The 16,125-nt window shown below is 46.0% G+C and overlaps 1 protein-coding gene across 3 annotated transcripts in view; it reads right to left on the reverse strand.

Moving 5' to 3' along the window:
* ACSS1 (acyl-CoA synthetase short chain family member 1) overlaps window positions 1-16,125 on the reverse strand; it is a 70,213-nt gene that overhangs the window by 9,006 nt on the left and 45,082 nt on the right. For all 3 annotated transcript variants that reach the window (XM_090052441.1, XM_090052449.1, XM_090052457.1), the window contains 4 exons: window positions 14,534-14,671; window positions 13,470-13,562; window positions 7,567-7,679; window positions 4,751-4,877 (listed from right to left, as the gene is read on the reverse strand). In XM_090052441.1, the coding sequence (XP_089908567.1) occupies window positions 4,751-4,877; window positions 7,567-7,679; window positions 13,470-13,562; window positions 14,534-14,671 (471 nt within the window). The remainder of the gene's footprint in view (window positions 1-4,750; window positions 4,878-7,566; window positions 7,680-13,469; window positions 13,563-14,533; window positions 14,672-16,125) is intronic.

Consider the following 16,125-nt stretch of genomic DNA (forward strand, 5'->3'; position numbering starts at 1 on the left):
TCAGTGGCCACAGCCTCAATGCAATTCCAGGCCACCTCAGGCCTTTACCCCATTGGTGGGGCCTCAACCTTCTTGGCATCAGCCCCTTTTCTCTTAGTGGTTCCCTTAGTTTAAGCCCATTGTGCTGGGCTTGATTTCTGGATCCCAGACCAAGTCTTGCCCTCTCAGGTCATGCCCTGCTTGGGCTCCAGGCTACTGGCCCAATCTCACCCCTCTAAGACTGCCTCTGCCCTGCGTCAGACACTGAGACTGCGCCAGCTCCATCATCTGGGCCTTTGGCCCCAGTGTCCTTCACCCTGGGCCCCTGGCCCCGTCTTTGTTCCTCTTGTGCACAGGACCCCCCTGCCCTTGGCTCTGCCCTCCCTAAGCACTGACTCCCCTGGCCCTTGTCCAGTCCTGTGGAAGCTAGGCTTTAGCCTTTCCTTCTCTCTCAGCTTGGATCCCCCTCCTCAGGTCTAAACTCCAAATCAAGGCTCTTAGCAGAGCTCTAAACTCTAGTGTGCCCATGGCACTCTGCTGTGGATTAAACGCCTTGTTCCCTTGCAGCTCATGATAAACAGCTTTCCCTGTCTGAGGCTCTCTCTGCTGCTCCTTCACCCTTGAAGTAACAGGAGCCTTTGGCTCCCTGTTACAGTCATGAAGTCACATGACTCCCTCATTGCTGCCTGAATAGAAATGCTGCTGCCACTGCCAGGCTGATGGTTTGAAACTTTGGGTGGACCAGGAATTAAAGGGGTGGGAGTGACTGCACCACTGTATCCCCACTCTCCTCCACCCCGGCCCCAGATGCCTCCCCAAGCATCTATATTGTCCAGCTGGGCCAGGTTTTCTTACACCTGCTGTACGGATAGGTAACAATACACACCACCTTTCTCCCAGCATAAGCGATGAGCCCTCTAGGACAGGGGTGGTCTCTAAGACTAGAGATAAACATCACCAAATGAACTGGGTCATCTGTGCCAAGATGTGTCCCTGTGCAGCTGATCCACTTCTTTGGGCAAAAGACTCATCACCTATTGCCCTGCCTATTGATGCCTTTGCACAATGGGCAAAGTGTTCTCCTGAGGTTTGAGGGGCCTGGTTCTCTGCACACTGGGAATTCCCATGCAGGATTGGGCCCCGACAGTCCTGGGAGTGCCTTCCCAACCTTCTCCACTTGCAGAGATGCACCCCAGGATCTCTGAAGCGCATCTCCATAAGCAGGAAAACTGGACAGGAACGCCTAAGGCTTGAAGGGCCTGATCCTGCATGGGAATTCTGGAGGTGTGCACCTGCCCAGGGTGACTGGAGAACGTGGGCAGCTTCGGGCTGCCAGCATTCTCATGCCATAAATTAAACAGACACCTGCTGCTAAACAGCAGCACAAATTGGTACCACCATTTGCAGCACAACAAGGAACATGGACATCTGTTTGCTTGGCCTTTGCGCTACCATTAAAATGTTCATGGTGGCACAAAGACAATGAAAGCCAATATCTGTTTCCACCCTAACATTCCCTAAAAGCACAATGCTAGCCCTGCATGATTGTGCCCTCACTGGGACTTCTAGGAGCTACTAGAAGGCAAATATTAATGATCAATGAGGCACGCAAAAGTTCATGTGCTCCTGCTTCATCCCCCAAAGAGAAGTAACAGCCCCTCAGGCACCCACTTCTCCCTTGCCACGGAGGCAATCTCAACCCTCTGCAAGTCTAATGCCTGAAGTCACCACCCCAAAGCCCTTCATGCACCCCTCGACCAGGGATCAGTGTTTACAGGTCTCATATCCACTGTGACCAGAGACCAGAGTTTGGAGGAGCCCAAGCTTCAAGACAGGCATTACAGTCCCAAAGAGAAGGCATTTCACTGGAATTCACCACCTCTGGGCTTGGCTGTCCTCTTGCCCTGCTGTGTTATCTTGACCAAGTAATATACCTGTCTCTGATCTCTACCTCACCCTTGGACTTGGTTCCCATGATCCTAAACTCTTTGGGACAGGGACACAGATTCTTACCATGGGGTGATACAGCCCCTGATAAGAGTGAGGCCCTGACCTCATCTAGGGCCTCTAGTAACCCCTGGAAAATGTATACTAAATCTGACTGAGGACATGCACTACTAAATGCTCAGCTGCAGCAGTCGCTGGCAAGTGTCACTAAGACTGAACTAGTCTGCCGGCTTTTGTAACGCAGTCAGCTTTACCCATAAACATTGGTGTGCATTCATACTAACAGAAGACTTCTCCACTCAGGCTCCTGTTCCATGGTGAGAGTATGTGTGCATGGCAACTACATCCCCAGGCTTACCCAGGACAGAAAACATATAAAAGAAAAATGGTTTCTGCTCTGCTTTCTGTTTATGCTACAGAGATAAATTACATCCAGTGCCATCTGACCTGATGCAACAGCAGGCATATGTCCAGTCTCATGTCTACTAGAGGACATTGTGCTGCAGCAATTCACTGAAAAAGGAAGGTGCTTCTGCCTGACTTCTGGTAGACTAGCAGTTCCAATTTGAGCCATCAATGTTTCAGTTTATGCAAAGACACTTGCTCTTGCTAAGTGCAAAGAGCCCTGACAATGTTCCTTTTCATACTATCAGTGTGGCAAGGAATAAATGGCAGGGACCTAAACAGCTCTGGGGATGTATATGAAATATGGAAATCTGAATTTCAAGAAAGTGGCATTTCAGGTTAAGAAAGTTTAAGTACAAAGCTCAGATCTGGTGGGAGATTTCTAAATACTGGAGAACAAAAAGTTTACCTCTAACTTATATGATCCCCACCTATCTCAAACATTAGCTACACCAAGTCATTACACAGCACCCTCAGGAAGCTTGAAAGTATTTGTGCAGCAAGGTTCAATATGGCAGGGATGGTCAACCTGTGGTATAAGTACCACAAGTAGAACAGGCAGCTTCTGTTTGTAGCATATGGCAGACTGAAGTGAGGACAGGCAGGACAGTAATAGACAGGCCCAGAAGAAGCAGTCTAGCAGATTGGGCAGGGAGCACAAGGCTGGGAATAGAAAGCAGGGCAACAGATCAGGCAGGGGAAGGAATCAGAGTGGCACTTGGGGGAGGATGTGGGCCTAATTAGCAGCATGCCTCCCAGAAAGTTTGGCCCCCACTACACTATGGCACAGTAAGATTAACTGATTTGCCTGAAGCCAGACAGTGAGATCATAATAGAGCTAGGACAAGAATGCAGGCATATTAAATCTTTACACCATTGCTTTACACATTAGGACACAATAACTATCTACTAGTTTGGATGAATTATTGAACACAAATACACACATCTGCTCCCAGACAGCGTGCAGCACCCTGCAGAGCCACACGGCACCCGCGCGATGCAACTGCCACAAAGGTGCCAAGCGGGGGTACCATCCTTGCTGTCCCACATTGTCCCACACTGTGCAAGGGGGGGCTCTGCCATGAGCCCCCAAAGGCCCCGATTGCTGCTGCTACATTCAGTGAGTGCAAGGCTTTTTTGTTTTGTTTTGTTTTGTTTTTTAAAGTGCCAGGAGGCTGGGGCTGGGCAGGGCAACCACGGGGCCTTCTCCCACAGCTCCTCCCACCCAGGGAGTGGCAGGCACAGCCAGAGGAGCCACTGGAGAAATTGCAGCCTCCCAGCTGTGCCTGCCTCTCCCCGGCTGATCTGAATCAGCACTGAAACAGTGTCGAAACTCTGAAACAGATTTGGCCAAACTGAAACAGAACGGCGATCTGAAACACCAAAACAAATCACTGTCCCTCCCATGTGGCCAAATCCAAAACGGAAATGAAACAGCCGTTTCACACAGCCCTTTTGGACACATGAGCTACAGGCTTCTGACCAGCGGCAGAAAGAAGACTGTGGGTACAGAAGTACTCTGCGCACATTTTACAGCGCTGTAATTTAGTGCACTTTTTACAACTTTAGAAAGTTACAGTGCTCTTAAACATGACAGCAGTGCAGTGTTTGGTGGGGACCCTCTGTGCCTCCCTGCTCTTTCCAGGCTTGGAGGTTGGGGGTGTTCCACAGCCTCCTGGAGCTTCTCCACTGGTCAGAAATGTGATTAATGTAAAGTATATTATTAAAGCACTGTAGGTTGCTAAAGTGCTGTAAAGCACTGTACTCATTTATAACATCCTGTAAAGCCATGCACTTCTGTTATTATGGCAATAAAGCACTTTAAATGGCAAAAAAGCAACTTCCATATACACCCTGTCAGAGGAATTGCAACATGCCTTAAAAAAAATAATTGGAGCAGTCAACAGTCTGACATGAAGAAAGGTTTATTGGATCCTGACCAATTCAGAGTTTGAAGAGCACGTGAATTTTGAGACACGCTCAACAAAAGGGGCTTTGCTCTCTAATATGCTGGATCAGAACTGTGGGCTACAGCTTGTCCATAAATCAAAAGTAGTTTGGGTTGGGGGTGGGGGGGGAGAGGGGGCGGGGGTTACAAGCATGAGATACTCTTTGCCACAGAGAAAAGTAGCTTTCTAATCAATGAATTCCCTTTGCCAGTGGCAAAGTTGGCTTGCATCAACCGTACTGCTCCCTAAGACTGCTCAAGTGTAACTGCACTGTACCCACAGCCATGGGAACTTTAAAGCAGTAGCCTCCACACGGCTCAGAACACATAAGGCTCCACTTCGGTCTAGCCAGTTCTCACTCCATCCAGCAGAGGCTATTAGCACCAGCTCATTGCAGTATAGACACAAGGTAAAGTCTTGCAGTGCACTGACACTGATCGCACATGGTTTTCCCTAGCCATTTGTCTTACCTGGATAAGTTTTGAAATAAGCATCTACAAATCTCTGATTGTCTCTATAGATGGTTCTTGCCATGCCAGGCCACGGCTCCGCAATGCACAGAGCACCAGAGACATCATTTCCTTCTATCACTTTCCCCTGTAGGTCCAAGAACAGGACAGATCATCAGACCAATGCAATGGAAACAGCACAGATTAAAGGAAAGGAGCTGGCAACACAATCTGAGTGAAGCATCATTCTAGCCTCACCCCAGTTTTACACTGGTATCATCCTACTAACTTGAAAGCAGTCATGCCTGCCTGCACCAGGACAACTGAGAGCCCCACCAGTTTTTCAGTTTCAGTGTTAATTACTCCACTGATTTATTTTCATTGCTTCCCACTCATATTTTGCCTGTGGTAGAACATATGTGGAGAAACAGGTCTCGACTACTATGCATTGACTGTGTCACACTTTAATTATTCAGATATGTCAATAAGAGGGCAGCTGAGTATTATAAGAATAACCCTCTGTGCAGGTGAAAAAGCAGGTGAACCCCTGGACTGTAAAAGACAATACAAGATATACAGAGCCCCACTCCTCAGCATGCTGCTCCACACCTTCTTTAAGGCCTGGATTCATACCACTACTGGTGAAAAACCCACCAGAAGCGTACAGGGACCTACACATTCCTCATTTGGGGTCTATCAGTACCAATTCTGTCCCAACCCACAGATTAGCACAGTCCTGAAGGCCACTGCATCAGCACAACTCCCCATCCTATCCTGAGCATGCCATCCCAGCTCTCACCCACACATCACTAAGTCAGAGCAGTTCTCACACTGTCTGAAAACCATGGTAATAGAACTGCAACAGCTCCAAAAAAACTGCTATGTAGAGAAAGGTCACCAAAGCCCTTTGATTTAAATGGAAGGCCTAATCTGCTCACGTTGCTATTGGAAACCCCACAAAGTGCCATCTTCTATCTCTGGTCATTTAACACCTTGGAAACTCTGGCCCTGCATGACTGGGGAGGGGGATGGCACAAAAGCAAGCCCCTGCCCACACACACACACTTTGAATGAGATCTGTACAGTAGTTTTTTTACATCCAGGCCAAGTCCAACTACAGCCCATGTGCAGGTAGCCAACCCAAAACAAGTTTTTTAATGCCATCCTGCAAAATTTTTTACTGAGGTAGGTTACATTTACATTATGTAAAGCATTTCTGTCAGGCCCTGGACAAGGGTAGGGTTCAGATGTAGAGGCTTAACACCAATGTTTGGCCGTCAATAAAAAGTTTGCAGATTGTCAGAAAAAAAATCTCTTGGGTTGACAACCCCAGCTTGACTGCAGCAATGGTTTTTATAACCTACTACTCCCATTCCAGGGATATCCTCAATTGCATCCCATACCAGACTGTCCCCCAAGACTCCCCCCACACACCTTACCCCTGCTAGCCCCACTCCCCGTGTCCCAGCTCAGATCCCCAAGGAAGCACTTCTATCTGCCTACCTGCAAGGTGAGCAGTGTTACAGGCAGATGAGATGCAGCAGCAGCACAAATGACTGGGGGTCAGGAAGGAAGCTACAGAGACTCCCATGAGCTACAAAGGCTTGATAAGAACTTCTGAGGGTGCTGTGTTCCTGCTTAGACACCAGGTGGCACTGCTGTACTCTATCCATCCTTCAACACTGCCAGTGAAGGGAGCTTCCCTAAAGCTCTGGCTGCTTACTGTTTATATGAACAGCTCCATATTTTTATGGACAGGTGTTTTTAGGCTTGCTTTTTATGCAGCATCTGTAAATTTATGGACAGCTAATAACCATACCTGTTGGGCTTTGTGCCAACAGGTCAGGGCCCAAGTCAATGGCAGAGATAGGGCAGCAGCTCCAAATCCGGGACACCTGGGCACACCAATTAGTAGCAACAAAGTAAAAGGGGGCATGGCTTTACCACCTGTCCACTGCTCTGTGGTGTTTGTGTGTGTGCAGCTTCTACCCTATGGTAGAAGAAAGCTAACCAAAGAAAGCTTAGCTCTCTTCTAATGCCTGCTTGGTGAGGAGTGCTACCACTGATTAGTTGCATGTACCGTGCATGCTACATGGGCAGTTACTACAATGCAGCTGATGTGAGGGTGTGGATTCCTAGCATTTACTCAGTGGTCGCTTACTCATTTGCCCACATCTAAAGTATAGTTAGTCTCTTACAGCTATCTTAAATGAAGGCACCAGTTCCACCTCTGCAAGGTGAGAAGTTTAACCCAGGCCATAACTATCTCATTCCACAATAAAGGCAGCTGCTAATAATAGAAAAAAAATCTTGTCTCAGGCTACAGACCCATTTTTCACAATACATATTTCCCAGAATGCTCAGAAAATGCCAACAAATACTCTGAGCTCACTGCCTGCAAAGAGAACATGGTGGGCAGGGGAATTTTCTTGTCTACAGTATACCTTTAGCAGTGAATTTTAAGAACAAAATCCTTTCATGGTTGCAAGTAGGCTGTGTTTTTAGTGAATCTGACTCATGCAAGAAGTTCTTTTGTCTCTAAGGAGACCATGCCAGAGCCACGTTATACATGTGTCAGTATCTTCAGGACTGTGCCCTTCCATGATAAAATCATAGGAGCCACCCCAAAGCCACTTTGCAGCTGGTATTCTTATCAGTGTTAGAGATATGCTATTTTATGCAATCGGATCCTCTACTGTATCAATTTAATGGAGTTTAAACAATATTTTTCCTTTTCCTAAATTATTTTGGCATTAAAAAGGCAACACAAGACAGACAAATGAGATGACAGAATCTCTGATAGGTTTCCCATCTGACAGAGTGCAGTCCTAACTCACGTTCTCATCCATCAGTACAGGTACAATCCCAAAGAACGGTCTCATTGCCATAGCTGGAATGATTTCAGCTCCTTCTTCTGATGGTCGTGGAGCAATGCAAATACCACCGGTCTCTGGAAAAAGAATGCAAGAGTCAAAGAATCTGGGACTCATGTGCATGTCATTTAATGATGGGTTACAGCAAACACCTACATTTTGCAAACTAAACCAGAACAGCAACTTGCAGACACCTCTCACAGGTAAAACTCCATGGACTCAGAATTCCTGTTTAATCAAATTATAGGACCCCTCTTTTGATGGGGGGAGGGGCCAATCAAATCTTTTGGCTAAGATCAAGTGAGACTGGGGGCATCTGAACCTCAAGGCCTCTGGGTCTGGGGCTTGCACGCAGGATGCCTGCCTGGATTTGGGAAGTATCCAAAGCCCCAGACCAATGGGTCTGGGAGGCAGGATACTTGCCCAGTGGTAGAGCCATGCAGACTTAACAACAGAGCTCTTCTCAGTCAAACTTCAGAACTTGACTACTGGGCTTTGTCCAACTGAATCTGGAATTGATTTGGCGCTTGAAACAAAATATAAAACAGAATCCTTATCAATGGTTGGCCAGCTGGTGAGCTGTGGCTACTGCTCATTACACTGGTCACACCTTTATCACTGTTACCCTGTGCTCTCTCTCCATCACAGGCACAGGGTGACAAATGAAGACTGCCAGCTCATTTTTGGACAGGGACCATATTTTGAGATACGTCTGACCAGGGCCTAGTCATGGCCACAAGATGCTACTACAACAAGTAACAACAACAGTATGTATGTTTCAAATTCTTCCCTCTTTACCTTTCTTCCTAGAGTCTATTTTCTAAACATTCCAGCATCCATTTTGCTTTTCACTGCATATCAAGAACTCTTTTAAAAAGCATGGCACCTAAAGCTACGAACGGGTTTGCTGGCATATCAGCGCAAAACATCTGTCTGCCTTGGCCTTCATAAGCTACATATAAACATACATTTCTCTATATGAAATGATGATGAGCGGAAAGAAGGCATGGGTAAGCAACTGGCCTCAGGTGGGTAGCAACTCCTCTCATTGTAGGGTATTACACCAAAAAAACAGACTTAAGTCTTAATGCTACAATCACTGTTGTCAATGGTAAAACTCCTGCTAACTTTAATAGTGTGGAAACATGGCCTTCCTGTGCATTAGACCAACAGCTGCAGCAGCTGGGCCAGACACCATGCAGGAAAGGAAGTAGCAGTCCATGTGTCCTGTCAGGGCAGCAGCTGTAGTCTGGATGCACATCAACATTTCAAACCTGGAGATTCCTTACCTTAGTCCCGAACCCTGTGAGTAAAATAAAGACAGCTGATCTATTGGGCCTATATACTCCTATCCTAGAATCCAGGCCACAATTATCATAGTTCATGCTCACACCCAGTAGATAAATTAATCTCTACAGATATCAGCTAGTGCTAAATGCAGACAGCAAGAAGGTGGCATTTACACTTTTACTGAATCCCTTCACATCCCCAGTGCTGCCTAGACAATGCTATTCAACTCTTTTCCTGCTGCACAAATGGGTTTAGAAGTGATGACACAAGCACATGATTTTGAGAGGGTTGATTTCCTGAGCTGTTTTTGTAACACTTTGAGAGGTCTGGATGAAAAGCACTTTGTGAAGCTCAATCACCATTATTACAAAATACCTCATGAGAAGCACACCCTGTAGCGTAGGTCTCCTAGTCCATATTTCTCACCGAGGGCTCAAAAACCTGATGGTAGGGCTCTGCAGCTAACTTGATATGGAATGGAGTCTGCAGCCATTTTATGGCCCCCCTAGCAGCTGGCATCCCAAGGAAACCCACCTTTGGTTTCAAACCATTTTTCTCTGTAGGAACTCCCATATCTGGCTACCCTGCTTTCTGTCCCTTCAATGCCAAGGGAAACATTAATTAGCTGCTCCAAAAGCTAGACCCTTCTGAGCTTTCTGGCCCCACTGTCCATTTCCTATGGCTTAATCACAGGAAGTACAATAATACTATAATGGTATTATTAATAAAGAGATTGATTAGCAGTTATGTTCTTCTCTCCTTTTGTTGTATCGTGGAATAAATGCAGTAATTGAAGGATAAATTCACAATGATGTACTTGGGTCAAGCCTTATTTGCAAATGATGAGTCAATGCAAATAATGAGAAAAGCATCAGTCTTTGTGTGTCCCTGCTGTTTGTTAACACAAAGCAAGGTCAATATATCTAGCTGGCTGACAGATATTAGTACTCCTGTTCTCAGAAAAAACAAGAGGTTAGCTATTGATTTAATGACAGCAGGAGCAAGTGCTTGAGCAGATCCTATATATGTGATGGATAAATAAGATAACAAGCACTAAAAGGCCCATCCAAAGTATAGTATGTTCCTCTGAATACCCCCTATTTATTCAACATTATTCAATACCACAGTCTAGTGATTCAAGAACCACTTACAAACAGCTTTACCTTGGGAACAAAAGTAAATTATAAGCCTAAATATATCAAATCTCTTTTTCATATCATTTAAAACCCTAACAATCAGATGCATCTTTGAATCATATTGCTATAAGTCATAACACAGACCCAACTATCCAATATTTTAGCACAAAAAACCATAATTTCTCTCTCACACATGCAGACACACCCTCCATGTTACTTGTTCCTCATAAACTATTTGCCCAAATACTTCTGGGTGGGTTCTTAAGGCGTGATTTACTCATCTTTGTCTGTTCAGTTTTACTATCTGGTGACATGCTGCTGCTGCAGAAGGCAACCTTCCACAGAGGACAGGAGGCATTTGATGAGCTATATTTAAATTGGCTGTGAGAGGTGACACTGTAGTAATACACACTGCACTCATCTAAACGGTTTATCTAAAAACTGTTTTCATCCCACATATATGTCTAAACAGTGCATTTAATCCTTCCATGTGCGTTTATTATTATAACATAACCTTTCAAGGTAGAAAAATTTTGTTCTCTAGCAAAACACATTTCTATAAAGATTTGTGAGACCTCCACTAGCTGCTAATTGGTCACCTGAAAGCACTTGGCCAAGTTTAAAAGGCATTCCAAGCTCTCATACAGAAAACTAAAACTCTTGGTTCCAAAATGATACCTCTTATTAGACCAACTGGGAAACTGCAATTTATACACACCAAGAAATGTGGGTTCTGGCTATCAACCAGGCAACTGTTAATCAGTGTTAGCAAACACACAGCAGCCATCACAAGTGTGGGCCCTTTACTAACTCTGCAGCTACATGACAGATGTTAAGTACATGACCTGAAGTAGCCAGGGAAGGGAAGAAGGCAGGGGGGCTAAATTTGCATTTCAAAGTGAAACTTGTAAGGGGCAAAATACTGGAATACCTAAGAAGAGGCAAGAAACAGAGACATCAAACAGTGTATGACAGTCATGAAACATGGGATATACGAAGGACCCAAGGGGGAGAAAGGTGCAGAGCCCTATAAAAACCCAGGCAAAGACTGTGGAATTTCCCAGGCCTGTGGAATTTCTTCCTCATCACCTAAGACCACCTGAGAATCCCCCAGAAAGACTTTCTGAATACCTCTGCCCTCAGGATTACATAAAACCTATGCAAGGCTTTCTGTTGTCTTTTTGGCTTATGTTACATTTCAAATTAAGCTAAATTGTGTGTACTGTTACTGTGTCTTATTGGGTTGTCTTAGCTTAGGCGGAGTTCTGTTGTTCTTTGTTGTGTGCTTGAAGTTGCAAATTGCTGTGCTCAATAAGTGCTGTCTTCAGAGAACTGACTATTCTTGTTCAAGCATTTATGAATTCAGTGCCACTACCTACAGCCTAATATTCAGTCTAGTAATAGCAAAGTAGTAGTTACAATTCAATTTTTAGCTTTAATGCTGTAGTTATTTTTTAAAAGATGATATATATCTGGAAATCTGTGCCAACTTATATCCATCACTAACTAATCTAGTGAAAGTTCAGAAGTCATAACAGGAGGACAGGGTACTTTCTCTGGTCCCCATCACTGTACAGTAATCATTCACTGTTTTGGAAGGTTTTATTTTCTTACCAACTTAATCTAATGCATCAAAGATGTGACAAGAGGAAAGAAATGCAGTTTCCAGTCATCTAGGCACTGTTTATTTTAATTTGACTGAGAAAGAAACTAGTCTCATAACACAGCATGCAGCATTCATTTTTCATCTGAAGAGTTTTTGTTTTTTTACCTGAATATAAGTGGATTTTAAAACTCTAACCTGGCTTACAAGGGACTCACTCACTGATCTCCAAGCCAAGGCAAGCAGGGAAAGGCAGGTTATGCTGGGAGTTCTGGCTGGAAACAGGAAAAACGAGTATGGACCCCGCAGTATGGAAACATGGAGGTGGGTTTGGAAGCAATGATAAAGTAAGCATGCTAGACTCCTCCAGCAGAAGAGGGAGGTGCTCAGTCCCTGGGTAGGAGAGTCTGGAAATGGGAGGGGTGCTCTTTGGTAGAGGAGAGGAAAAAGGCAGTGTGAAAATACACATACTCTTTCTTTAAGCTACAGCAGGAAGCCAAGCAGGAAGGAGAGCCCAGAACAAAGTATACACTGGAGTACAAACAGAGCCAGCAGCTTTCATGTGATTTTCCTTATTCCAGGTAAGCTGTTGGTTCAGCTCCAGAAAGTGACCTTTTTGTGATTCTTCTTGTCATATGACAGGCAAGAGCAGGAGAAAACGCAGACCTGGAGAAACACTCAAGGCAAGATCCTGTTCCACCTATTAGGTACATAAGTGTACTTAACAGCCTAAGCATAATTCTAGTCCACCCTGATCAAATCCCCCAAAAACAGTTAATGCAAAAAAGGGGAGGAAGGTGGGTCCTTCCCTTCCTCACTGCTTTTAGGTGACTCAGTCTTAAAGGATAGATGATGGTGTGTTACAAAAGTAGATGCACTGATGGCAGCGGTGCAAGTGTGCAGTTGGGTACCTTGGGCAGCTTCCACACACACAAGGGCCTCAGCAACTTCTGATTGCTGCTGTACCACTGGTGAGATTGTGGCTGCAGCAATGGCCTTTTTTTCCGCTTTACCCACCCCCGCCCCACCTCCTACCTCCCCCGCAAGTTGGTACCTAGGGTACCTGCCCCAGTCACACCACTAATAGATGGATTTTCAGGACTCTTGAATCCAGTAAAATAAAAATCACACTTAGATGCTTCTGTTTACTTAGATGCCCAATTGGTAGAATAGGATCTAGTCCTTACCTCCAGAAGGCCCTTCAGTAAAGAACAGTAAGGATGGGTGCATCATACTTTTGTGACCTGAGAGCCCAAGTACAAAAGAGTATGCAAGAGAGTAACAAAGAAAGTAACTCGTATTCAAAAACCTGGACAAAATTTTCATGAAAATGTTTCCAAATGAAATAGACCATTTTAAACCAGTGGTGCTCAACCTCCAGCCCACACACTGCATTTGGCCCACGGGGCTATGTTAGCCACCCTGCATGGCTCCTCAATGGTCCAGAAATTTGGTGGTAGGGGAGCAGTGGCAGCCATGGCAATTAACTCTGCCACTGCTTCCCCACTGCCAAATACCTGTGAGGAGCCCTACGGGCTTGATGGTGCAAGCCCACAAGCGAATTGCTCCAGTATGTGGAGTTGCTTTACATATGGGGTCACTCCATGACCAGATCTAGTGTGCAGTGCTAAGCTGGCCCACAGCTGGATCCAATGCACCAACCCCACACTGGATCAGTCCCAGGGGATCCAGCCCAAGGACCAGCCCTATGCCACTCATCTGGCCTTCAGGCCAAATAGTTGCACACCATCATTTCAAACCATTTTCTAACCATGATCATTTTTGGGGAACATTTCCTGCCCCTTCTCTGCCACCAACCCCAGTATCATGCTAATTACCTGTTTGCCACCAGGTGTCCACAAGGGTGCATTTGCTGTCTCCCACTACTTTGTGGAACCACTGCCAAGCTTCATGGTTAATTGGTTCTCCCACTAAAGCCAAAACAGCAAAGAAAAAGGAGTGAATTCTGGTGAAAGCACCTTTATTCAGAGCACTATCCTGTCAACACCCCCTGCATGTGGACTACGTGACATCAGTTTTATAATTATAGCAATTGGTCTGCAGCTACTAACTTTTCTTAATATTTGGCTGAGACATAAAAAGAAGCCTAATGGACACACATAACAGCACAGCTTGGATGTTCACCACTCTTTCCTTGGACTGGGGAACAGCACAGAAGAGTAACTGAAGGTAACTTGAGGATCTTCAGAAAACCACAACCATGATAATGCAGGGAGCCATTTGGGCCTTGCCTACACCTCAGCAGCAGCCACTAAGGGCAAGGATGTGTCCCACCCACATCCCTCCCACCTGTATCTCAAGGCACACTCCAAATCTGGAAATACAACACTCAGGCAATTCCAGACTTATCCCTCTGTGCCTGCTCTCAAGCCTGCAGTCAGCCTAAGAACAACCAATAGGCATGCGTCCACAGCGGTCTCTTTGGTGAATTTCTGGGTCTGGGATGCATCCACACGTGCATGTAAGTGCAGCATGGGTAGGGTGTCCTCATCCTTGTCCTTGCCAAGCTCCTTGCCATAGTGGTGCAGAAAGCCCATAGGTATGTCCAGCCTGAGAATGGCTATTGCTCTAAAGTATGCCATTCAGGCCACTGAATTTGTCTGGTATCTTTTCCTGAGGAATACTACTCTTGCTACAGGAATCTCAAAGATAAGGTATAAGTCTGGGTTACTAACTGCTTTAGTTTTAAGTGCTTTTCCTTCTCACTTAGGAACTATATCACCATAAGTAACATGTGTGTGAAAGAACATCTACTCTGAGCCAAACTGCAGCTGGGTTAAGCCATCCTGGCTTCACTGATCTCAGCAGAGCTGCCTCCATTGTTATCTGCCAAGGCTCTGGTTCTACAATTCCTTTCATACAAGTTTCCAGTGGTTCTCACCTGACCCCAGAGTTTTTAAGGAAGATCGGTCATACTTCTTCACCCACTGATCGCCATATTTCAAAAGCAGACGGATAGCAGTCGGTGCTCCATAAAACTGATTAATTTTTAGCCTCTGTACAGTTTCCCAGTAACGACCTGCAAAATCCCCAAGAGTCACCTTTAATCTAGCTGTTTTCAAAACAAAGCTATTGTTACAAATAATGAACGTGAATGTCAACAGAGTGTACAGGAGCTACTTGCAGTATCTACAGTACAATGCTGATGACATCTTTATTACCCTTAGTACATACTTTTTTAATAATCACATTGTAGCAGGTTTGGGATTAACACTTAGCTTAACCAGTCACCTTAAATCTCTCACTTTGTACATTTATTCCTGAGCACCCTGGCTGCACAGGACTTTTAACATGTCAGGGAAAGTCATGGAGCCAGGCCCACCAAGGAAATTATAAGCCCCCTTTAGTACTGGGGGCCACTAACGATGTGTTACAGATTACTTGGGACAAATAATAATGAAAACAAAGGACAGGAATGGAGGTCAAGAGTAATAACTAGTGTGCTAAGGGGGGACACTGAGCAGAGCACACCAGACAGTGCCCACTGGCCCCCAAACAAGTCCAAGGAGCCAGTGGACACTGCCCACTGATACTCTGCCCAGAGATGGGAAGAAATAGGGCAAGGAAAGAAGCTCCCCAGTCTCCAAGGACCCTCCCAGCCAGAGCCTCCTTCCTGAGAAGATACATGGCCAGCTTGGCCAGGGCCAGGAGGATGTTAACCAGGAGGTCCTGGAACTTGCTGGAGCCACAGACCTGAAGTGCAAAAATGAACAGATGAGGGGAAAAGTGCAGCCAGAACCTCAACAGGAGGTTCTGGAGAAGGCAGGGCAGGATAGGCTTGCCCTGGTAGGTTCCAGGTAGACTTGTACCAGGGTCTTCCTCTGCTCACAAAAAGGGGTAGGTATTTGGGGGGGGGGGTGTCGGTGAACCATACCAGATACATCCCCGTGGTGATGGCTCTGTGGAGGAGCCACCAGCTGAGGTCCCCAGTGGCTCACAGGATATAGGTGGAATGCAGTATTGTCCCCAGAGACCCTCACCCCAACCCAGGGTGTCCTGCCACTTGCTGTCTGGGCAGGACGTGAAGACAGGATGATGGATGGTGTGGAGCATGAGCATATAGTTTCATAGTTTGTAGGGTCAGAAGGGACCTGAGCAGATCATCAAGACCAACCCCCTGCCACGGCAGGAAAAAGTACTGGGGTCAAAAAACCCCAGCAAGGTGTTCCTCTAGGCTCGTCTTAAAGACCCCCAAGGTAGGAGCTAGCACCACTTCTCTTGGAAGTTGGTTCCAGATCCTAGCTGCCCTGACACTGAAGTAGCACCTCCTGATGTCTAGTCTGAATCTACCCTCTGCCAGCTTGTGACTTATTTCTAGTCACTCCTGGCAGTGCTCGGGGGAACAGGGACTCCCCCTATGCCTGCTGGTCCCCTCTGACTAGTTTGTAACAGGCCACTAGATCCCCCCTCAGCCTTCTCTCTGTTGTCCACATCCCTCCTGAAGTGCAGCACTCCAGCTGCACACTTCATAGA

The sequence above is a fragment of the Crocodylus siamensis genome, chromosome 1 (assembly GCF_052110815.1).
Source record: "Crocodylus siamensis isolate JL-2025a chromosome 1, ASM5211081v1, whole genome shotgun sequence".
Classification (NCBI taxonomy): domain Eukaryota; kingdom Metazoa; phylum Chordata; order Crocodylia; family Crocodylidae; genus Crocodylus; species Crocodylus siamensis.